At 64.7% G+C, this 23,496-nt stretch overlaps 1 protein-coding gene across 3 annotated transcripts; it reads left to right on the plus strand.

The window, feature by feature from the left end:
* The first annotated feature begins 90 nt into the window (after positions 1–90).
* KCNN3 (potassium calcium-activated channel subfamily N member 3) lies at positions 91–17,814 on the plus strand. 3 transcript variants are annotated; one of them, XR_009961001.1, is made up of 9 exons: positions 91–828; positions 4,491–4,586; positions 7,868–8,286; positions 11,846–11,987; positions 12,091–12,201; positions 13,906–14,033; positions 14,265–14,334; positions 15,693–16,637; positions 16,736–17,814. XR_009961001.1 is itself a non-coding variant. In XM_062597763.1 (8 exons), exons 1-8 carry the CDS (start codon positions 91–93, stop codon positions 15,987–15,989), a joined length of 2,001 nt encoding a protein of 666 aa, XP_062453747.1. In that variant the 3' UTR covers positions 15,990–17,814. The 3 variants fall into 3 exon arrangements, 2 of the variants coding, with proteins under 2 accessions (XP_062453747.1, XP_062453748.1); XM_062597763.1 differs by having other exon boundaries at positions 15,693–17,814; XM_062597764.1 differs by lacking the exons at positions 91–828; positions 4,491–4,586 and adding an exon at positions 6,928–6,996 and having other exon boundaries at positions 15,693–17,814.
* The last annotated feature ends 5,682 nt before the right edge of the window (positions 17,815–23,496 follow it).

Genomic DNA, 23,496 nt, shown 5'->3' on the forward strand with positions numbered 1-23,496 from the left:
GGGCCGCCGCCGGCGCCGGGGCTGGGGCTGGGGCCGGTGCCCGCGGCCGCCGCGGGGCAGGTGCGCGGCGGGCGGTGAGGCGGCGCCGCCATGGACACGTCGGGGCACTTCCACGACTCGGGCGTGGGGGACCTGGAGGAGGACCCCCGCTGCCCCTGCCCGTCGTCGGGGGACGAGCGCCCGCCGCCCGCCGCGCTGCCGCCGCTCCAGCACAGCCTGTTGCACTCGTCGCCCGGGTCGCTGCGGGCCCCTCCTCCCGCCGCCCCCGCCGCCCTCCACCCTTCCTCCCGCCACGGCAGCCAGCTCAACCTCAGCGACCACTTGGCCGGCCACTCGCCGGGCTCGGCGGCGGGCGGCGGCAAGCACCGGCAGCCCAGCCCGCTGGTGCACCGCCGGGACAGCAACCCCTTCACCGAGATCGCCATGAGCTCCTGCAAGTACAGCGGCGGGGTGATGAAGCCCCTCAGCCGGCTAAGTGCCTCCCGGAGGAACCTCATCGAGGCGGAGCCCGAGGCGCAGCCGCTGCAGCTCTTCGGTGCCGGCAGCCCCCCCGAGATCGTGGTCTCGCGTGAGGACAACCACGCGCCCCCCGCGCGGCCCCCTGCGCGCCGCGGCCCCCACGCCGACCGCCCCCACGCCCGCCCGGCCCCCGCCGCCTTCGCCAAGGGGCCCAAGCGCAAGGCGCAGAACATCGGCTACCGCCTGGGCCACCGCCGCGCGCTCTTCGAGAAGAGGAAGCGCCTCAGCGACTACGCGCTCATCTTCGGCATGTTCGGCATCGTCGTCATGGTCATCGAGACCGAGCTCTCCTGGGGGCTCTACTCCAAGGTAGCGGCCGCCGGCACGGGGCCTCCGTGGTGGGTGTGGGGCTGGCTCCGATGGGCGGGCGTGGGGCCGTTTGCGTGGGTCGGGGTCTGATGGCGCAGGGCGTTTGCACTGGCTGATGTCCGACGGGGCAGGTGCAGGGCTGTCGATGCAGGAGTGGGGTGTCTGCACCAGCTGCTGTCCGAGGGTGCAGGTGTGGGGCGTTTGCACTCGCTGGTGCCCAACAAGGTGAGCGCGAGGCCTTTTGTGCCGGCCAGTGTCTGGAAGGGACAATTTGCACCAGAAAGCGTCAGACGGGGCAGGCGCAGGGCTGTGCCGGGCAGGGCTGCGTGCACCGGCCGGGCTTTGACAGTGCAGACCCGGGGCCTCACAGGGATCTTGAGCTGATGGGGCTGGTGGCCACAAGGCTGTGCATCAAGTGGCATGCCGGGGCCAGGCCTGCCACCGGGTCAGGTGTGGTGCCGAGCTGCCCCGATGGTGCCTACTGCGGCTTGTCCTGCCCAGAGCCCCCTGCGTGGCCCCTCATGGGCTCCTGTCACCCGCAAGCCCCCTGGTCGCGCCTGACCCCCAGATGAGGGCTGGCACCTGCTGCCAGGGCCATGGCACCAGGGCCAGCTGGGGCGAGACCCAACCTGGGCACAGTCCCCGCCGGGGCTGGCAGATCCCCCGCATCCCCCCTGCCTCCAGCACGCAGCACCCATCCCGCCGGCCTGGATGGGGTGTCCCGGGGGGACCCTTGAGGAGCAGTGCCCTTGGCCGGTGCAAGAAGCCCTCCGTCCTCCTCCACACCCCTTTGTGCTGCTTCATTTCTCTTTTCTTGGGGGACGGCCTCTTTTATTTAGAGCTCGCCCCCCACACGCCCCTTTCAGCTCCTGCTCCCTGGCTGCGCTCGTTGGCAGCGATATGAATAACTCTTTGTATAGACATCTGTCATGTTATTTATACCTATCCAGCGAGGGGAAGCGAACAGGCATCCGCGCTGGCAGGGCGTGCGTGGCATGGCGAGGGGGCTCAGGGCCTGGCCGGGGGCTCGCGCTGCCGGGGCCGCGCGGGAAAGGGGCCGCGGGCGGCTTCCCGCAGCCCGGGGGGTGGCGGGGGCGACACTGGAGCTGACGGCGGGTGGCGGAGGAGGGACGCGCCTGGGCGCCCCGTGGGCGTGCGGGACCCCGCGCCGTCCCCATGGAGACTCCCGGGCGAGGGGCTCCCGCGCGGAGCACGGCGCTGTCGGCAGCAGCGTTCGCCGCTCCGCTGGCGGCACAGGGATGCTCCGGCCCCGAGCCGCGCGTCCCTCCGGGGCGGGAGGATGCCGCTTCGCTTGGCGACCGCAGCCCCGTCCCCGGGCGGCGCGGCGCGGCCGTGCCCGCGGCAGAGCTGGCCGCCGCGGAGCCGCCGGCTCTGCTGGCCGGGTGGCGAGGCTGCCGCCCGCCCCCGCCGGCTCGCAGGGGCTCAGCGGCTGCGGCAGCACTGCCTCGGGGCGCCCGACCGCCTGCGGCTCGGGCTGCGCGGTGCCACCCGGCACGGCTCGGGCTGTGCCCCAGGGATGCAGTGGCGAGGTGCCTGGCTATAAATACCCCCCGGTAGGAAACCGGAGCTCGCCGGCAGGGACGCGGCCGTGCCCAAGGAGCCCCAGTGCCGGGGACTGGCAGCTGTCGTGCAGCAGGGGAATTCGGCGCTCCGGGTGCCTCCGCCGGCATCAGGCCCTGGCCCGGCTCCAGGGCCGCCCCCGCGGTGAGGGTGCCGGGTGCTCGCATGGCGCCCGGGGAGCAGCCCGGTGCGGGCTCCCTGGGTGCCCGGGGCCGGCCGGCGCGCCCGGCCGCCGGGTCCCGGGAGGCCGAGGCGTTGCTCCGCTCTGGACGCGGTGTCCCAGGCCCCGCACTGTTGTTTGTCGTGAGCGTGGGAGCGCCGGCGGCTCTTCCTGCCGGGCCCCTCCGGAGCCGCCGTTGGCAGGAGCCCTCGATAAACGCGGTGGGTGTGCGGCAGCCTTTCCCCAGCGCCGCCGGCAGCCCCGGGGGCTGCTCCCCTCCGGCTTTGCTGCGGGTCGCTCCGGGCACGCCGCACTACGTGCGGGGCAGGGCACCTGCGGCTCCCGACGGTTGGACCCGGCAGCGCCGGCACCAGGGTCTGCGTCCGCTTGCCCGGGTGGCAGCGCGGAGCAGGCAGGGACATTCGGGGGTTTCCTGGCTCTGCTGCCTGTCTGAGGTGCGCCGGCATCTTGGCTGAGCCTGGCGTGCCCTGCGCTGTCAGCCCACGGCACATCTTTGCCAGGACCTGTTCCCGGAGCATATCCGGGTGCCGGCAACGCTGAAGCTTCGTGCCCGTGGTCTGGCTGCACCCAGGGCTTTTCCCAGGGTGATGCCAGGGCCACAGCTCCCGTGCTCCCAGCCGGCTGCCTTGCAGCCTTCCCTGGCAGGAGGAGGGTTAAGGATGTCTAGACGGCAACTGAAATTGGCCCTAAAGGATGCCAGAGCCGATGCAGAAGTGACATCTTGCTGCAATTAATCCTGGTGTTCCCCTGAGACACCGGCTCGCTAAAAATAGCATGCACCGGGAGCTCTCCCAGCGGAGCACGGTGGCGGCGGCAGCGCTGCGGGGCCGGGCGAGCGGCAGGGCCGGTCCGCGGCAGCAGCCTTGGCGCAAGCCCTGCTCTGGAAGCCGCCTATTAATAGCGTTGTTTGGTCCCCGGCACTTCTCTCAACACCAGCTATTATATCCAAACAATTGGGAGGCCGCTGCCAAGTTGTGGAGCCGCTAACAGTGTGCGGCCTCGCAGGGCTGTGGGGAACAATGCTGCTCGCTGCGCCCACGGCGTCCCTCTCCGGTGCCAACGGCCTATTTTTATGAAAATTTTCCTCTCGCCGTTGTTAAATGCCCGCGCTGGGAGGAAAATCTCCCTAGAGAAAGAAAAGGGGACAAGCAACAGGTTGCAGCCAGGCCGGGGCTGTAGGAAATGCGAGTTGCTGCTGGATGGCGGCGACGTGCAACGAGCGTGCCGGGTCTCAGAGGTGCTGAGAAGGGGCCGGTCCCGTCCCGCGGAGCCTCCCAGGTGCCGGCGCTGCGTCTGTTCGTCTGTCGGCAGTGCTGCCTTTCCTGCCGCCCTCGCTATCTCGCGGCACTGGGAACGAGCTGCTCCCCGCCCTGGCTGCCCTGCTCCGTCCCCAGGTCCGCTCCCAGCTGAACGGGTGTCCCGGAGCCCTGGCGAGGGGGTGCCCCGGGCCCGGAGCAGGATCTGGGGCAGTGGAGAGGAGCGGGGATTTGCCGGCAGCAGGCACCGGCGCGGACGTGAGCCCCTGGGAGGGAAAGGTGAAACTGGCTCTTCCCATGGGGAGCCAGGGAGCATTTGCTTTAGTCACCAGTGAATCAGGGGCTGGTTTAATTTACATAGAGCTAATTAGCAGGAGCATCTAATTAGACCATCCATTAGGGTGCCACAATATTGGGCTAATGTGAATGTGGATAGATTGCTGGAGTCACTCATCCCAGCCGAGGGGAGGCTGGTAATTACATTTGGCAGAATTGGATTAAAAAAAATTCTTTTTCTTTTCTTTTGGGGGGGGGGGAAGCGCTGCCCTTTCCAGAAGCGAACTCGACGGGGTGACCCCCGGGCGGGGGCGCGGCCCCCCGCGCTCCCGGCCCTGCTGACGCTCTCCCTGCCCTTTGCCTTGCAGGACTCCATGTTCTCCCTGGCCCTGAAATGCCTTATCAGCCTGTCCACCGTCATCCTGCTGGGCCTCATCGTCGCCTACCACACGCGGGAGGTGCAGGTGGGTGCCGGCGGCTCCGCGGGTCGTTGCGGCCGGCTCGCGGGCTGCGCGGGGCCGTGCCGCCGCTCCGGGCGCGGGAAGCGTGCCGTGGGCTGGAGCCCGCTCCGCTTTTGCCGAGCAGCCGATATGCTGGGAAACGCCGGGAAACGCCGGGAAACGCTTTCCCCAGCCTCTGCGCGCTCTCTTCCTCTCCGCCTGCCCGGCTTCGCCACGGAGAGGCCGCTGCCCGGCCGGCGAGCACGGCGCCGGCTCCCGCTCCCCGGCCGTCCCGCTGCCCGGCCGCCTCCGACAGACCTAGGAAAGGCCACTGGAAAAGCAAACTTCCTGCCCGGGCTCAGGGCCAGGCGGCGCCTGGGAAGGCGGCCTCCGAGCAGCGGGGCCAGGAAGCCACCTACGTCCCCGCGCGCTCGCGGAAGGACGCCCGGAGCCCGCGGCCTTGAGTGCGCGGCCTTGGCGCTCCGGCGCGGGAAGCGCCGCGTCCCGGGGCCGCCGGTGTCTGAGCAGAGCGGAGGCACCGGTGCCCGTGCCTGGCTGGCTCCGAAAAGCCAAGCTCTGCCCCAGCTCCGCGGCGCCCTTGCTGCGGCGATGCCCTGGTCTTGCCTGGCCCTCGGAGCTGGAGGGGCTGGCCAACGGGCGACGGACTGCTCAAAGCAAATATTTGAGAGTTCAGGCTTTTGCTAGAATAATATTTACCCCCGGGGCAGCTTTGTTTGCGGTCAGCAAGGCGAGCTGCACCCCCTGTTCTTTCTGGCTTCCTCTGGTTGTTGTTCTTGGTAGAAGGCTCTGCAAGCACAGCGTCCACCCTGACCCGGGCGCAGGGCTTTATACCGCTCTCATCCTGCTCCGCCTGCAGCCGGAGCTGAACCCTGATGGTCTGCGAGCACCCGGCGCCTGCTAATCCAGGCCCCGTGTCAGGCTGGCGCTCGAGGACGTGCTCCAGCCGCTGTGCTGAGCGGAGACCCGCGCGCGGATGGGGCCCGCTGCAGCAGGTTGCTTGTAGCTTGCAGCGCTCCAGCGAGGTCTCGCGGTCGGTCGCCGCACCGAGCCGCAGGCCACACGGCCCCGGCTCTGAGAGGCTTCGTTGCCAAGTAAACAGCTCGGTTGCTTCCACCTCTTCCCGTGGACTCCCAAGGTCTTCGCATCCTTGCAGCTCCCCCTCCGGGCCCTCTCCAGTCCTCCTGCTCTGTTGACGCATGATGCACAGAGCTGGATGTGTTATTTCATACGAGCTCTTGGCAGCAATGAGCAACGTGAAATAACTCCCTCCGCTGCGCTGCCCGCGACCCTCCACGTGCCGCCGCCTGCCGTGGGCTCTGCCTCCCTTGCAGCGGGGTCCCGGCGTCGGCCGGCGCTCAGCACCAGGCCCCGTCGGAGTCCCGCGTCCTGTCCCGCTCTGCCCTTGCTTTCGCTGAACGGCGCCTCTTGGGCTGGAGCCATCGGACGGTTTTGCACTGATCCTGCTGCTCCGCGGCAGGTCCGTGCACCCTGCGGGGCCGGGGCGACGCGTTTCCCGAGTGGGCCTGCAAATGCCTCGTGTTGGCGTTGGGCCGCGCAGCGAAGCCGCAGTCCAGCGGTGTTGCAGCGACTGCTTCCCCCTTCTCTGCTGGGCTGGTTACTCTGCCGGCGGAGGAAATTGGATTGCTTTGACTTGATTTGTTCTTGACAAATCCGTGCTGGCTGTTTATCGTCCTATTATCTTTTAGGTACTTATAAAGGGATTGTGGATAATCTAGTCCAGGATCTTTGCTGAGATGCAAGCGGGGCTGGCGGAGCCGTAAATCCTCAGCTGCTCCCACACAGGGCTGCAGATACCCTGCTGCGGCGCCTCCCAGCCCCGGGGCTCAAGGAAAGCCTCGGTGGCAGCTTTGGCTCGTGTCGCTCCAGCCAAGCCCGTCGGCAGCGTTCCTGGCTCTCCCTTTGCCTCAGTTTCCCTGGGAGGCCGCGGGAGCAGCCCGGGGGCTCGGCCTGAGCAGGAGGGAGAGCACGGAGATGTTTTCCTCTGCGGGATTTATAGGCTCAGCAGCACCCGGGCGAGAGCGAGAGCAGCTGCCTGGGGTGCTGCTTTCTTTTCCTGTTGCATCTGGTGCCCGGCGGCCTCCCCGGCTGCAGCACTTTGCACCCGCGCGGCTGGGACGAGCCCGAGCGGGGGGCTCCGGGCGTCCCGGCGCGGAGGCAGGGCGCAGCCGCGGCCGCCGGCGCGGGACGTGCCGTCCCGGCAGCGCTGTGTTTATCCGGCCGGCTGGCGCCCGTGACGCGGGCACGGCGCGTGACGGAGCGCAGGGCCGGGCGCCGCGCCGGGCCCGGGGCCGGAGCCGCCGGAGCCCTGCCGGGGCCGGAGCCGCCGGGCGCTTTCCCCCGCGGCACCTGCTCCTTTCCCAGCCGGAGCCGAGGCCGGTCTGGGGATGCCTCCGTGGGTACCGCGGGTGGGATGCGGTTCCCATGGAAACCGCGGAGCAGCCCCGCGCTCCGCTCGGAGCCGCCGCTGGAAGGGGCTGGCAGAGGGGGAGCCGGCCCGGACCCCCACCTTCCTCGCCCCCTTCCCCGGGCTTGGCCGCCCTCCTGCAGGCAGAAGGCTCCCTGCCTTTTCCCTCCTGCTAATTTGTTTATTTTTAACACCCTTTTCCAGGAAGGGATGGGCTGTCAGCTTGCTGAATGCCTGAGGATCTCCCTTGACAGCTCCGAGCGTTTTTATAAACAGTCGCTTAAACAAAGCGGCTAAAAGCAGCGGCGCCTTCCCGAGGGGAGGCGGCCGGCCGGCGGGTCTCGCCGGCCGCGGGGCGGGCGCGTGGGCTCGGCGGGCCGCCGCGCGCGCAGCCTCGCCGCGGCGCCCGGGTGCCGTCTCGCGGGCGGCTCCGGAGCGCCGCGCCGGAGGGCTCTTCCAGCGAGCAACGCCAGCTGGTGCCGCGCTGCCGCCCACGGCCTCCGCCCGCGCAGCTGCGCCCGGCCGGGAGAAGCCCGGGGAGTTCCCAGCCCCGAGGACGAGCCGGGGTTATTCTGCGCTCCGCGGAGTCGGCCGCCGCGGTGGCCCCGGCTGGCGCCTGCCCCTTGCAGCCCTTTGCCGCGGCGCCGAGCCCCGCGGCCGTGCCCGGAGTGGGGCGGCGGGCTCCCGGGCGCGCACGTGCCGTTCCTGCCATTCCCTCCCCGTCCCCGCGGGCCCCTGGAGCCGCTTCCCCGGCATCCCTGTCCGAGCGGGCTCTGGCGTTGGTCCCTCCCGTGTCCGGGCTCTCCGCGGCGCTGCCCCTTCCCGGTGGCCGTGACCATGTGGTTTTGCATCCCGACAGCTCTTCGTGATCGACAACGGAGCCGATGACTGGCGGATAGCGATGACGTACGAGCGCATCCTCTACATCAGCCTGGAGATGCTGGTTTGTGCCATACACCCCATCCCCGGGGAGTACAAATTTTTCTGGACAGCCCGTCTGGCTTTCTCCTACACGCCGTCACGGGCAGAGGCGGACGTGGACATCATCCTGTCCATCCCCATGTTCCTGCGCCTCTACCTGATCGCCCGGGTGATGCTGCTGCACAGCAAGCTCTTCACCGACGCCTCGTCCCGCAGCATCGGGGCGCTCAACAAGATCAACTTCAACACCCGCTTCGTCATGAAGACCCTCATGACCATCTGCCCTGGGACGGTGCTGCTGGTCTTCAGCATTTCCCTCTGGATCATCGCCGCCTGGACGGTGCGGGTGTGCGAGAGGTGAGAGGGGCTGCGCCGCGGCAGGGGCCAGGCGCTGGCTCCAGGCAGGGGGGTTGGACCCGCCTCTGCTCCCGGCGGGATTCGGGACACCAAAACCCAGGGGTGCCACAGCGCCTGGCTCCGCTCCCCGCGCTGCTGACAGCTACTGCCGCGACAGCCCGCTGCCGGACGGCATCCCGGCGGGGGCAGCGCGCCCGTGCCGGGGGTGCCGCGGTCCCTCTGGGGAGCGGGGTGCCCCAGGGCCCTGGTGCTCTGGCCCCAGTGCAATAGCGAGGATCTGATTGCTGCAGTGGTGATGATCTCCAATTCCCGCTGCGCGCCTCCTCCCCCGGGCGCATCTCTGAGCTGCTGGATCACGCGCCGGCTTTCAGGCCCTCCGGGGCTGAGCCTTGCCCGGATCCTGTCCCCGAGGGCTCCAGCGCCCGGGTGCCGACAGCGCCGGCCCCCCCGGCTCGCCCCGTGGGTCTCCGCGCCGCCGCGCTCCCCCGCGTGGGCTCCAGCCCCTCGGAGCGAGCGCTGCTGCTGCCAGGAGCTGCGACGCCGGCGGCTCCTTTCCTCCTCCCGTCCGGGCTGCGGGCGATGGAGCCGGGGCCATGCAGGTTTGTCTGCAGGAAGCCACTCAAGGAAACAAATGCACGTTATTATTTGTTTTAAGTGGATTAGCTAAATCGCATTAAATCCCTCTAAATTGTTGTAGCAGTTTGTTGCTGTCTTTAGAAACAAGGTGCAAGTTTTTACCGCTGGGGCTCAGCCCAGCGCCTCTGGCTCCATGGCGCCTCGATTGCTTTTGCATCCTTGTGAGACCGAAGGAAGGGGGGGAGGAAGGACGATGCTCGGGTGACGGCGCGCGGGCCCACTGAGCCCTTGGCGTTGTGTTTGGGACCGCCGCGAGGCAGCCGCTCCACCGTGCATTGCCGTCTCAGGCCTTGCCTGGGTCTCTGAGGCTGCACAGAGGGGCAGCAGAGCAGCTTTAAATAACGTGGAAGTGGACTGGAACTGCTAGGTTTTATGAGCTTTTACAGGGTGCATTTATGTTCCTGTTTCTCTTAATGATGCTATTAGAATGTGCTGGATAGTTGTATGCGGCTTGATTGTGTTGGGGAGATTTTTCTTTTTACTTCTGAAATGAGAAATGGCTGGGATGGGCTGACAGGCTCCCAGGGGAATGGTTCTGCACCTGGAGGGGCTCAAGCTAAAAAGTGCAATGTAAATAAATAACTATTAGTAATGAAAAATGGCAACGAAGGCCGATGAGCCACTGCAGCTCAGAGGCACAAGAGCTACTGTCAACGGCCGCTTCCCCTGTGCGTCTGCGGAGCAGCAAGCGTCAACCCGGGCAGCTCCCAGCTGGCTTATGTCAGAGGCAGGGTCCCCGGGGGGAGTGCACGGACCTTTGGGGGTGCATGGACCCCGGGGATGCACGGACCCCGGAGAGCTGTGTGGACATGGCAGGGCGCGTGGGCCTGGGGGATGCACGAACGTGGAAGGGTGCCTGGACCCCGGAGAGGTGCATGGACCCCGGGGGTGCACGGACGTGGAGGGGTGCACGGACGTGGAGGGGTGCACGGACGCGGGGGGGATGCTGGGACCAGGGGGATGCCCGTCCCTCCTCGCTGCCTTTCCCTCCTCGCCCTCGTCCCCGGGTGCCGTGCAGCCCCAGCGCCGCTCCCCGCCGTCCCCCCGCCCGCTCTCGGGGTGGGCTGCAGCTCTCCAAAAGGCAGCGAGTTGCTAAGCAACCCCGGCACGCTCTCCCCAGCGCCGCGGAGCGCTGCGGCGCAGCGGCATCGCTGGCGGCCCGGCGCCGGGCGCACGCACGTGCACACGCACGTGTGCTGGCGCTGCGCCCCCTCCCACCCCAGGTTTGGGGACACCTGGTGCCCGTGGGCCCTGCTCGCTCCCGGGGAACGCGGCCGAGGGGGCGAGGGAGGTCGGTACTCGGGTCTAAACAATTGCATCAGCCCTTGGCGCCCGCGGCCGGCCCCTCTCCCCGCTCCCCCGGCGCGCGCGAGCCGGGGCGCCTGCCAGCTGCTCCTATGCGCGAGCTCCTGCCGCGCTTCTTGGGGAAGGAAGCCCCGGTCCCGCGGCCGCTCCGTAGCCCCCTTCCTCCCGCCGCCCTGGCACGCGGCTCCGGCGGCAGCCCCCGGCCCTCACCAGGGAACCGCAGCCGCCGGGCGCGGGGGCACTTCGCGCCGGGAGGCGGCGGCGGCGGGGGGCTCGGCCGGGCCGGCGGCGCGGGGCTCCGCTCCCGCCGCGGGCGACGCTCTGCTGCGCCCCGTCCCGCCCGGAGCGCGGCGTTTCTGGCCGCGCCGCAGCGCTTCATGAGTCTCTAGTTACTCGGGGGGGAGACTAGGAAGAGAAGAAAACCCGACTGCTCGGAGAATTACGAGTTGAGAAGCTTGGACGAATTGATTTGCAGGGAATTGCCAAAAGCTCCATCTGTTTTTCCTCTAATGATTTCACGAGGAGGCTGTGAGAAACCCGCCTCGGCGGAGACGGCCGGCGCTGGCCGACGCGGCCGCGGCGCCCGCCTGATCCGCGTCTCCGCGCGGCGGCCCGGCCCCGCGGGAGCGAGCCGCGGCGCGGCCGGGGGCTGCCGAGGGGCGGCGGGGGCCGTCGCGGCGCTGCGCTCGGCCGGGACGGCGGCTCCGGGGGCTCCCGGCTGCGCCCCGCCGGAGCGGCGCAGCTGGGTGCCGGGGCCGGCCAGGGGCCGCCGACCTTGTCAGGACAGGAAACGGCGCCGGATTTTGCCGCTCGCGCGTTCCAAAGCGGCGACGTGGCCGTGCAGAGTTCACGGCATCGCTGAACCGGCGGAAGCTCCAGGCTGGGTTCTAAGCGTGTGATGAGTCCGCCGGTCCTCAGCAGCCCTGCGCCAGGGCTCTGCGCACGGCACAGCCGGAGCCTCGGCGGGATCCCTGCCGCGGAGCCCGTCGGCGCCGCTGTCCCGGGCGCCAGGAGCCGCGGAGGGGTGGCCGGCGGCTGGAGGGACGCTCGCGTGCGAGCGTGCACGGAGCAGGGAAACGCGGGAGGGAAGCCGCAGCGCGGAGCGGACGCTGCCGGGTTTGCGTTGCAAACCGCTAGTGCGCTCTGCGAGGAGGCAGCGCTCGCGCGGCGCTGGGGCGCTGAGACCACGGTGCCGGGTGGGATGCACGAGCCCAGGCTCGCCCGGAGCTGATCGCTTCCCAGCCGGCAGCGGCGGCCGTGGCAGAGGAGCCCTGCAAACCCGCCCGCGTGGGTCTCCGCCGGCCCGGCCTCTCCGGCAGCTCCCAGCGCTGTGCCACGTGGCACCGTGGATGTGGCCAGTGGGATGGGGACGTGGTGGCCTGTCCGACCAAAAGCAGAAGCACTTTCTGTTGAGCTTTCTCTCTGATTTGGTGCATGTGGGTTTTTTTTAGCTGGAAGTTGTGAAATTGCTGACATGCCGTTGGGTTATTCGTCTTTATTCCTGTTTTGCACCCTGGTCTCGTGCCCGTACGTGGCCTCGTGCCCAGGAGCCAGCGTGGCGCTGGGGCGCTCGCAGCCAGGGCGTCCCGGCGCGGCGCTGACGTCCGTCCCTCGGCAGGTACCACGACCAGCAGGACGTAACCAGCAACTTCCTGGGCGCCATGTGGCTCATCTCCATCACCTTCCTCTCCATCGGCTACGGCGACATGGTGCCTCACACCTACTGCGGGAAGGGCGTCTGCCTGCTCACCGGCATCATGGTAAGGGCGGCGGAGCCAGGTTTTGTAGCGCTTTGCACAGGCCGGGTGCCCGCGGGCCCGGCGCCCCGTCCCCGCCTGACCGGTCCCTGCTGTCCCCACGCAGGGTGCCGGCTGCACGGCCCTGGTGGTGGCCGTGGTGGCCAGAAAGCTGGAGCTCACCAAAGCCGAGAAGCACGTCCACAACTTCATGATGGACACGCAGCTGACGAAGCGGGTAAGGTGCAGCCGGGCGCTCGGCGGGAGCCCGGGGTGGGGGCAAGAGGAGCCGCCCGGGGGGTTTCCTTGGAGGAGATGATATTTATTCCGACTTTGCCCCCGATGGGCGTGCACTGGGAATGTCTCCTGAAGAAGGGAGCCTGATCCAGAGGGAGCTGCTCGGCTCCAGGGCAGCAGGCTGCCAGCCGGGGGACCGCGAGCACGTTGGTGACTGCCTTAAAGCCCCTCGTTCTCGGGGAGTTAAATCCCAAACCCCTTTCCTGTTTTCACGGCAAGGATCCCGCAAGCCCTTGCGCAGTGCAGGGCATGTTTGGGAGATCTGCGGGAACGTGTCCTTCTCCACTCGGTCACCAGCAGCAACTCCCGCATGGAAGCGGCGGCAGGAGCCAGAGCCGGGGACACAGGTGCCTCACGACAGCATTTGCGGCCAGGCTGGAAAAGCAAACAGCCGCTTGGCCCTGCTCCTCCCCCTGGGGATATGGATCTGCCGGCTCGCTGCCAGGCAGCCTGGGGCCAATTAATTGCAAAGCGAGCAGCAGAGCCGCAGTGGAAGCGGGGAACCTGCCGGAGCCGCGTTCCCGCACAGGCGCCGGGGCTGAGCCACGCGGCGCTGGCGTGCTCCGCCGCCCCGCCGGTGCGTGGCTGCGCGCGGAGAGCCGCCTCCTGCCGAGGCTCTGAGTCAGGAAGTGAGAAAACCTTCTTCTTCTTCTTTTTTTTTTTTTTCAATGCAAGGACATTAGCTTAATGTAAAGCTTCGCGCATGGGCAAGGAGCCCGGTGCTGGGAGCGCGAGGAAAGGCTTCCCTGGCCCATGGCCCCGGGAACAGGCTGTCCCTCGACGTGTCCATGCCCAGCGGGGCAGCGCTGGCAGTGGGAGGACCTGTCCTGGTGCAGGGGGACACACATGACTGCGCAGCGAGGGGACCCATCCTGCCGCTGCTGCGGGCTGCAAAAAAAGGAGAATTCAGTGCTGAGACGGTCTGCTCGCTCCTGTGCAAGACTGGATGGAAAACAGACTGTGCAAAGCAGCGGTAGCACTCAAACGGGCACGTGTCGGCCGTCAGAGCCTTCCCCGCGGCGGCCGCCTGCACCCGCGCTGCCGAAGCGGGGAGGAACATGCGCTTGTAGAGAGGAAAGCGCATTGGGAAAAGCCCCACGGTCCAGGCGTGCGTGCTCCGGCTCCGGCTGCCCCAGGCATGCGAGGGAAAACCGCCGTGGCAGCCCGGCTCGCTGGTTGGTCTTGGGGCGCCTGAGGTGGAAAGCTTCATTAGGAGAGCTTAACGAGCCGGGAGGAGAGCAAGAAACAGCCGTAGCTCTCCCCGGCACCGCATCCCCCGAGCGCTTCTGCCGGGGACGCGGCTCTTTTGCGGTGCGGGTCCTGCAGGGCTGAGAGCTGCCGCTCGGCGCGGGGGGCTCTGCCCCGCGCCCGCTCCGCTCCGCGCAGCCCTTACGGCTGCCTCCAGGCCAGGGAGGATCCTGTGCAATCGCAGAGCGCAAGCGCCGTCCAGGGCGGCCGCTGAGCTCGGAGGCGAGCGCGTTGCTTCCAGCTGGGGGTGAGTCAAGTGCTCTCGCAACAGCAGTTATTTCTGATGGCAGACAAGCAGCACAAGCCGAAGCCAAACCATCGTTTCCACAAAATAACACGTCCCATGTGCTGGCCCAGGTGGGGAAAGTGACCCGCGGCTGCTTCTCTTCTCTTACAGATCAAGAATGCTGCCGCCAACGTCCTTCGGGAGACGTGGCTCATCTATAAGCACACCAAGCTGCTGAAAAAGATCGACCATGCAAAAGTCCGGAAGCACCAGAGGAAGTTCCTACAAGCCATCCACCAGTAAGTGGAGCCGCCGGCCGCCGCTGCCGGGGGGGCTGCAGCGGGGAGGGGGCCCTGCCGAGCCCAGCCGGGGCGGGGGGACGAGCCAGCCCCGGTCGCAGAGCAGGGACTGTTTCTGTTTCCCGGGAAGCAGCAGTTCCTGGGCAGTGTCTCTAGGTGCATTTTCTGATCACGGCCGGTGACCGTGCCTTGGGGAGGGGCTGCATCCGTACTGCTGTTTCCTTCTCACAGGCTGCGGAGCGTGAAGATGGAGCAGAGGAAGCTGAGCGACCAGGCCAACACGCTGGTTGACCTCTCAAAGGCAAGTCATTGCAATGGACCCTCAGCCCAGCCAGGCTGCGGAAATGTTTCTCTTCACTTTCAAAAACCAAAAGCAGACCTGGCTGACCGCAAAATGCACCAGCCCCTGAAAAATCAGCTGGGAATAGCTGCCGTGGGATTGCAGAGGAGGAGCGGAAAGTGCAGACAAACCACGAGCCGGGGAGGGGGGGCACCTCGCTTCCTGTAAGGGTCTGCCTTCGCTGCGCTCTTACGCCCCTTGGACACCACCAGGAAGCCTCCAGCCGACGATCCTCATTGTTCGGCAGCACATTCCTGGCAGCCCCTTTCTCCCCTTCCCTCTGCCTGTGTTGCACAGAGGCAGGTTTTCATCATTTTAATGTCCTGGCGGCGGAAGAGCCGGCGAGCCAAGCCGCGGTGGCGGTGCGTGTCCTCCGGCACGCTCCCGGCCTGCGGAGCCAGCCCTCGGCACCGGCTGTGCTCGGACGCGCGGATGTGAGCGGACGCTGCTTGCTGTCCCTCGCGGCTTCGGCCTCAGGCTGGATTTTCCCGGGAGCTCGGCGTGGCCGCGCCACGTCCCGCCGGCCGGCGAGCGCGGCAGCCCCTTCCGCTCCCCGAGCGCGGCGGGAGCGGGGTGGCCCGCGAGGCACGGGCTGCCGGTGCCGGCAGGAGCGGGTTAAAGCACCGGGCAGGCAGAGGGGATTATCCTGCGAGGCAGACAGCAGCGTCCCGGATTGCAGCACGTCGGTCAGGGCTGCCATCCCTGCTCTTGCCCGTGTCCCAGGAACGGGCTGGGAGCTGCCTGCGACCAGAACGCAGCTCCCCGCTCTCATTTTGCTGCTGCTGCTAGCAGGAGCAAGCAGAGATGTTACGGTAGCTCTGTTGCTGTTGCACGAACACAGCTGCAGGGATTGTCGCCGCCCGCGGAGGCGCTCGGGACGAGCCAGCGATGGGTCTGCGCCCGGCTCCCGTGTCTGCGGGAAGGACGCTTGGGCCACGCGCAGAAAGTTCATTTTACTTCTTGGTTCTGGTGTTCACGCTTCCCCTCCTGGCTGTGTTTCCCCTTGAGCTGCGTTCTCCCGTTTTCCTTTCCCCCGCTGCACCCTTCCTGCGCGCCGCTCGTCCCAGCGCCCGTCCCGTCTCTGCCGGCTGATGGTTCTCCTCCGTTGGGCCGCACGGGCGAGCTCTCGGGGCCCCGGGCGCGGAGGGTCGGTCGGCGGGAAGGGGTGGAAAGCCCCAAGGGGCCCCGGTCAGGTCGATAGAGCGGCCGCCCCGGCGGCGGGGGCTGTGGCGGGAGCTGGCCCGCCGGCGCAGGGAGGTGGCCCCGCCGGCTGCCTTCGCCCGCGGCCGCGCGCTCACCCCTCCACCCTGTCCCTGCAGATGCAGAACGTCATGTACGACCTCATCACCGAGCTCAACGACCGCAGCGAGGACCTGGAGAAGCAGATCGGCAGCCTGGAGTCCAAGCTGGAGCAGCTCAGCGCCAGCTTCAACTCCCTCCCGCTGCTCATCGCCGACATGCTGCGGCAGCAGCAGCAGCGCCTGCTCGCCGCCGTCGTGGAGGCCCGGGGGGGCAGCGCGGCCGCGGGCACCCCGCAGACCCCGCTCTCCGAGAGCCCCATCGGCGTCAGCTCCACCTCCTTCCCCACCCCCTACACCAGCTCCAGCAGCTGCTAAAGTGCAGAACAAGCCCCTCAGCCCCCCTCCCCGGGACGCGCAGCGGCGTGCGTGTGGGTCCCGCCGTCTACACGGACTTTCTCCTGGTTCTCGGACCGCCACAGGAACACTCGGACCAAGCCAGTGCCGCGCGCGCTGCCGAGCTGATGCTCGGGGTTTGATAACGCCTTGGAGTCGGAAACCTAATCCCTGTTTAGGTGCCTCTACACGTCGTGAAGGAAGCGGACAGGAGGCGAAGCCTCTGGCAAGGCCCGTGCTGCAGTGTTCGGTGGAGGACAGAAATCCACACTCAATCTCAGGTCTTCACATTGAAAAAAAAAAAAAATCACGTCAGAAGCACTGAAGCAACGGAGACACCAGAGGGAGAGTATTCCACTGTGTGGACCACGCGCGGGGCCGGGGCTGCGGCCAGCCCCGCTCCTCCCAGCCCGCTCGCCTCGTGGGGACGCCTGGGGCGGGAGGACCAGTCGCTTGCCAAGACGCAGAGCTCCCCTTGCCTTCTGCTCCGCTCGCAACTGCAAAGCCCTGGCGGGCAGATGCCAATATCGTAATTTCTTGCACAGGCTCTGACCTAAGATGTCCATGCTCATCCCATCTCCTTGCCAAGACATACCCACGAGCACATGCATACATCTGCTGCATTCCAGGGTAGGTGATGATGTTTCACTTTAGCCTGAGTTTCTTCAGAGTAGTGAGTGTTTTCTGCTCAGGCAGAGCAAGTGACAGCTCTTCTTTTTGGCCCTCAGTGTGATATTCTGCCTGGAGCCAAGTGCTGGAGTCCAGAAAGCAGTGCCTAAAGCAGGCGGGAACGCCGGTCCCCTGGGATCGGAGCGGTGCGCGGCACGCGGGAGCCGGCACCCGCCTCGTGCCCGAGGAAACGTGCCGCGAGCCGACGCCGTGGGCACGGTTTGGTGGCGCCCCGGAGGCCGGTGCCGCCGCTCGAGGGAAGCCGCGTGCAAACTGCCGAGCGTAAGATCCAGGTGCCGGTGCCGCCCGCTCCGCGGGGGCGGCCCCGGGAAGCGGCCCCGGCCCGCGGTGCCACGCGGGGGAGACCGGGTCGCGCGATGGATCCCGAGTCGTCCGCTCCGCCACCCGCCCAGGACCGCCGTCGCGTTTCGGGAAGCAGCCGGGCACATCTCCCGTCCTGGTGCTCTTTGAAGAGGCCTCAGAACTGACAGATGAAAAAATCAAATTAGCTGCAAACACCATCTTCTCTGGCAACATGAATGTACGCGTTCAAACTGAGCTGACAGCACCGAATTCGCCTGGGTCAAACGGGGCTCACTGTAAAGTGATGTAGTGCTGGGGAAGACGAGCACTGAGTGGGATGCTTCATCTGTTTAAAACAAAGACCGTCTTGTTCGCACTGATCCTGCTGGGTTTGGTGGAGGACAGCAGCACCGTCCGGGGCGGCGCCGCGCTCGCCGGCAGCGGAGCTGGGCGCCGGCGAGCAGCCCGCCGCAGCGGCGGGCGGCTGGTTTTTGCTGGTGTTCACCTTTGCAGCGTGTGCCTGGGCATCACCGAGGTGCTCCTGGCGGTGGTCTGTCCTCCCTTCGCTGGTCCCCTGCGTAGTTCTTCGTTCGGCCCCTTCGTGATTTCCTGGTTCTGCCTGGTCCTTGCTCGGAGCTTCCTGCTGCCGGAAGGCTCCAGCTTAGTGTCTTAGCGCTTTGGGGATGGTGTTTGCTGCTTTCAGTGAAAACTCAGCAGAGGATATTTATATATTTTTAAACAGATGAAGTAACCATGTAATTACTCCGTGATATTAATTACACATCACCCAGCAGTGTCAGTAATTGTAATCAAAGTCACTGTGTTACTCCAGGTATACTTAGCCTGTAATCTTCTCCTTTGTAACTCTTTCACTTCCATAAATAACGCTGGATTTCATATGCACGTAGGCAGGGACATATCAGCCTGATGCATAGGAATTTCTGTGCGAAACTCCACTTACTGCTGGTGGTAGGTGTTTTACTCCTTATGCCCTACAATTAAAATTACGTAGAAAACAAGCAGTAGTGAGCGAGGAACACTCCCACCCGCCGGCTCCCGCCGTCCGCACGCCGGGGAGGAGCAGGGCTCCTCCGCCGCCGGCCCCGGGCGGGCGCCGCAGGAGCTCGGCAGCGCGAGGTCCTGGCGCTGCGCGTTGAGCCTGTTGGTAGCACGGTAGCAAAATGTGTTTGTTCCTGTAGCGCGCTTTGCATTCAGGGAGGCGAGGAGGTGCACAGAGATCACTGCCAGCATTTTCTATTCCTTGGCCAGCAGGAGTTACTCAGCTTCCGTGAATGAGCTGCTCTTCCCCTTTTTGAAGATCTTATTAGTATAATTGCCGAGTGGGCAGGACTGCTGGGAGAGTGTCGTGTCTTGGCAGCAACCCTGCCGTCCTGTCACTGCCTTGGCAGCAACCCAAAGTCTCTTCTTAGCCTTGCTGCTGACCCCTGTGTGCCTACAGAGACCCCTTGGCCCTATTGCCCCTCTTACAACATGGGGATGGAGAAGCTTCTGCAGGTCTTTGTAAGGAGGTTTCAAGCATGGAAATGAAGAAAACTTTGTAAGTTCTAAGAATGAACATAAAATACAGAGCCTCCACTCCAGGCAGCCAGCAGAGAAAAACGTTTTCACGCCTCTCCTGTGGTTCGTGTAGGCACAAACTGCCATGTACAACATGTCCTGCGGGGACTCGTGTTCGGTTTGTGGTTTAAGCAGTGGTGAGAGATGCAGAAATGTTTCCTAGAGCGTTAGCTAACTGAGGGAAGTATTGATGCCCAAGAATCGATATCACCAGCAGGGTCCTCCTTACTGGCTCGTAATCAATTCTGGTAAATCAAACTGGGTAAGACAAGACCAGCAAATGTCAAATTGCAAGGACTTGGGGCTCTGAAGGGGAATGAAATACCAGTGGTGAAAGCTTCAGTATCACAACCTGTGCAAGAGGCACGGCTGTCTGATTCAGAGTGATTTTATTAGAGTTGATTAGTGCCCCAACAGGAGCTTCTGGCTGGGCTGGGGAGGCATCGTGCTGGTGTCGGTGCTGCCTGGGCAGCTTGGCCATGCCAGACTGTGTCCTGCTGTGTGGGCCAGGGTCCTCAGCTCGCAGCACCGCTGCGGCCCCAGCCCTGCTCCCCACAGCCTCCACCCTATGATCTGTACCCCGTGCCCTGCAGCCCTATGCTGAGTCCTGCACCCCTGTCTGGCACCCTGCCCTTCGTGCCTTGCACCATATGCTCCATACCCTGCACCCCACTTGCTGCCACCCCACACCCTGATCTCCTAGTATTGTGTCTGCATCCCAGACCCTGCATCCTGCACACCCTGCACAACCCTCACCCCCTACACACCCAACACCCTGCGTGGTGTGCACACCCTGCACTCCTTACCCTCCACACCCCCTATCTTGCACACTCTCCTCCTCACACATCCTACACACACTCCTACCTTGCACTCCCCCTTGCACACACACTCCCTTCACATCCCCCCTTTCATATTCCTCCTTCATGTCCCCCTACCTTGCACACCCCTGTTTGCATGCACTCCCCTTTGCACACATCCCCCTTTCCCATCCCCCCTTTGCACACACCCCCACCTTACACTCCCCTTTCTCATCATCCCCTTGCACAGCCCGCCTTGCACACACACCCCCGCTTTGCACGCCCCCCCACCTTGCACACCCCATACTCTTCGCACCCGCCGGCGGCGGCCGTTCAGCACCGCGGACAGCAGCCGGGCGCCGCCGCCGCGGGCGGCCCCGACCCTCCGCCCCGCCGCCGCCGGGACGCGGAGCCGCCGGGCCCCGAGGAGGCTCCAGCGCCGCCGGGCTCGGCGGTGCCGGCTCGGCCCCGCGCGTCCCCGCCACGCCAAGGGCCGGGCGCGGTCCGGTGCCCCGAGCCACGTTGCCACTCAGCACGCCGCGGGGCTCGGGTGGGCCAGCACCGCGGGAGCCGCGGCCCTGCTCCCTGCAAGCGGATCTCAGTGAAGACCTTTTGAATAGCCTTGGTACGCACAGCAGCCACAATGCATACTGCAACATGCCAGCACAAACTGGAGTTTCCCTTTCGAGCAGCTGGTTGGCAGATCTCCAGTGAATGGTCTCCCTCTCCCCATGGCAGGATGCTCCCGAGCTGGTACTGTTTACACACCTGAGAAAGTCCATTCGGAGCCTGCAGCCATGGGCCTTGAGAGGATACCCCTCCAACTGCATCAGGACATGTGGAGAGAAGAGCTGAGACCAGCAACAGCCGTGGAGGAAAAGCACAAGAACAAAACTCAAGCATACAGTTATAAACCCAAAGAGACGCTGACCTTCCATAGCCAGGAAGCTGTCAGGCACCACATGCCAACCGGACCAAACAGCCAGCACCCAGGTTTTGCAACATAAGGAAAGGGGGGAAAATATATACATATATATATATATTCTCTAGCTGCTACAGCCAGAGAGATGATTTCATCCTGAAGCCCCTACACAACCCATCCAACTACAACCAGTCCCATTTTTGGCATAGCCTCAGTTTTTGCTCCACGAACCTCTTCCCTGCACTGCCTGCAAGGAAATGTCCTAGAAGCAGAACACAAGAAAAATACGACATCCTCTCTGCAAACTCATGAACTGAAGTGTTTCTGTCCAGACTCAAAACAATGAGCTTCACCATGGATTTGCATCTTGCCTCTGTACTGCTCGCTTCTTTTTTAATAATAGGGGAAAGCATAATAGTTTATTTTAACTATGAAATATATTGCTATATTATAAAGGATATTGTAACTTTCAATTATGTTTTTGTATCAAACTAGTTTGTCAGCAGGCAGCAATGTCAGCCTACTGCCAAAATGTCTGTTTCTGAGTACAGTCATTGCTCCACATGAGGACCGAGGCAAGGGTTAGTAGTTGAGAGTTTCTGAAATTCATCTGGAAAGCAGGCAAACATGCTTCTAACCCTTTAAATTCTTGAGTATTAATTCACATTACCTAGAAGCTATCTTTAGGCTGCCTTTACCAGGTCTAAAGTCAATGTAGCCTGATTGTACTGGAGCTTTGCTTCTTCCTAGCGAAAGGTGTGCCCTCCTTTTCCCCCAGGGTGACAACAAGCCCTCCCAGCAGTCTCTGGAAAGCCATCTCCTCCCTCAGGTGTCTTCTTTAGCTGAAGGTGGGGTCCAACTCACTGGGTGAAACTGGGTGAAAACTGTATGAGACCTGAAATTCCAATTCAGCAAATCATGTTTTCCCACTGGAATTGAGGTTTTTGTGGAATAAGCAGTGGAAGGAGTGCTTCTCCTCACCTCAAATGTGACTTGCAGCATAGTCAATGCTATTCTAGTAGAGAATAATCAAACTTGGCTCAGTACGAAGTGACACAGATAGGACCCAGATATGCTCAGAGCTAGGGCTCGCTTGTGCCTAGAAAGCAGGAGGCTGTGAACATCTCCGACAGAGCCGGTCGACTGCGCACTTGCCGCTTCAATACGTTGTTCTGCCTTTGGCCTGGGGTCTTGCAAGGGAAGGATCGTTCCTGTGTGCTTTTGCTCCCTAGACTTCCAGTTGTGCAGGTGGCTTGGAAGAAGATATGCAGAAACAGTGCTCTCTCTTTTTCCTCTCAGGTCAACATATAATTTCTTGGGTGATGGTGTAGGACATGCATGCTTGGGTGACCTGTGTAGCTGCAGGTAAGGTCTGCTGTCATAGGGTAATGTTTGGAATTGGAAATTTTTGTGCTATCCTTTGAGTCAGTGCAGCTCATGCTCCCTCTTTGGCAGTGCTTGCACCAGTGAGGAGCTGCACTGAGTTTCTGCACTGAACAAAGCTCTCCATGCCCAGGTCATGCCAGCGCTGGGGGGGCCGAGCAGGAGCTAGTCCTGCGAACCTGGCCAGGAACGGGGCTGCGCACCCCACTCCAAAGAGCTGCAGCCCGGGCCGGCCCATCTTCACTCCTTTTGGGCTGAGACTGAGACTGTAGGATGGCAAAGGGGTATCCCTAAACGCGGGGGAGAGGCACAGCAGGGTTCCAGGTGCTTCTCCGTCTCAGCCTTCCCGTACTCGACGTTTATGGCCTCGTGTACCCAGAGAGCATCTCTTCCTCATGTCCAGCCCCTGGGTTGGCTGGAGCTGATCTGCATTGTGTGTAGGACAAGATTAGTGGGCAAATAAGTCTTAACATTTTCTTTTGCAGCCCTGACTCTTGTTCCTGGCTAGTCTTCCTGTGTGCAGCGAGGCCTTGCTAGTGGTAATGGCCAGGAACGAGCAGAGCACATGGGACCAATTCTTGCTGCTTTCTTCCAGAGTAGCGTGTGTGTAAAAGCCCCTACACTGACTCATCTATATTAGAATAGTTATCGCTGTTGTGCTGTTATTATTAATCACTGCTATTACTGTCCCTGTTGTGCCGACCTGACCCTCCCAGGCCAATTAAAGGACTTTAGAGTCAGGCCCCACCAGCAACGCAAGCCAGCAGCTGTACCTCGCCCAGAGCTCTGCCCACGAGGCTCCGATGGCTTCGTGCCGGCATCGGGAGCATTAAATCCTGCTGCTGGAAGCAGCTGCTCCCACAACTCGGGGTTTGCCTTTGCACAGCCCAGTCCTTGGCACTCAGGCTGGCTCTGCTGGCTGCCTCCCGCCCAGAAGGGCAGCGGTTACGTGCAGAGAAGGCAGGTGAAGCTCGAGCGCTCGCTCAGACGGTGGCTGCCGATAGCCTGGGGCTGGGAGTCCCCCTGCCCCGCCGGGGTGCTGCGCCCGCCGCGTTTGCCCCGCTCGCGGGCGGGTTTGGGAGGCGGAGGTGGGCGTCCGGGGCCGGGAGCCGGCGGGAGGCCCGGGCTGCCGCTCTGCGCGGCTCTCCGGAGGGCAGTGGGGTTTCGAGGGCTCCCTCAGCTGCCTGCCGGCTCCGAGCCCGGCGCTACCTGCCGGGTCGGTTTGCTGTGGGGAGCTGCCCGGGGGGCGATGCCCCGGGCGCTTTGGGGAGGGGAGGGGAAGCTGCTGCTGCTGCCACCGACGGGCTCTGCTGTGGCTGCAGCCCCATCTTCCCCTCGCCCGAAGGCATCCCGAGGGCTCCGGGGCCATGGAGAGGCTGTTGTGGGAGGAGGAAAAGCTGCTCGTTGGGATTAGCTGTTCCCTGCTCGACGAGCTGTGTCCCGAGCCTGGCCCGTGCTGCCCGGGCTCTGGCGATGGGGCGCCAGGAGGTCTCCAGCGCGCCGCCCCCGGCCCCGGTGCTCTGCTTCTGCCCAAAGTGTTCTTCCCGCCGGGCCGGGCTCGGCTCCGCCGTGGTCTCCGCGTGCACCGGCTCGCGGCCGCCAGCCCCGCCGGGAGCCACGCGGGCAGGACCGGCCCGGGCTCGGGCTCGGGCTCCTGCTGCCGCTGGGAGCGCGGCCGGGCCCCTGCACGGGGCGAAGGGAGCGGGAGCCCACCGCTCCCGCAGCATTGCCATAAAACCGATCTGTACCCAGAAACAGGCATGTTTTAAACTATGGCTTTAACCTGTTCACTGTAAAAAGTGCCTTGGACTTTAATCTGAAGAGGTCAGTATCTATA

The sequence above is a fragment of the Rhea pennata genome, chromosome 31 (genome assembly GCF_028389875.1).
Source record: "Rhea pennata isolate bPtePen1 chromosome 31, bPtePen1.pri, whole genome shotgun sequence".
Classification (NCBI taxonomy): domain Eukaryota; kingdom Metazoa; phylum Chordata; class Aves; order Rheiformes; family Rheidae; genus Rhea; species Rhea pennata.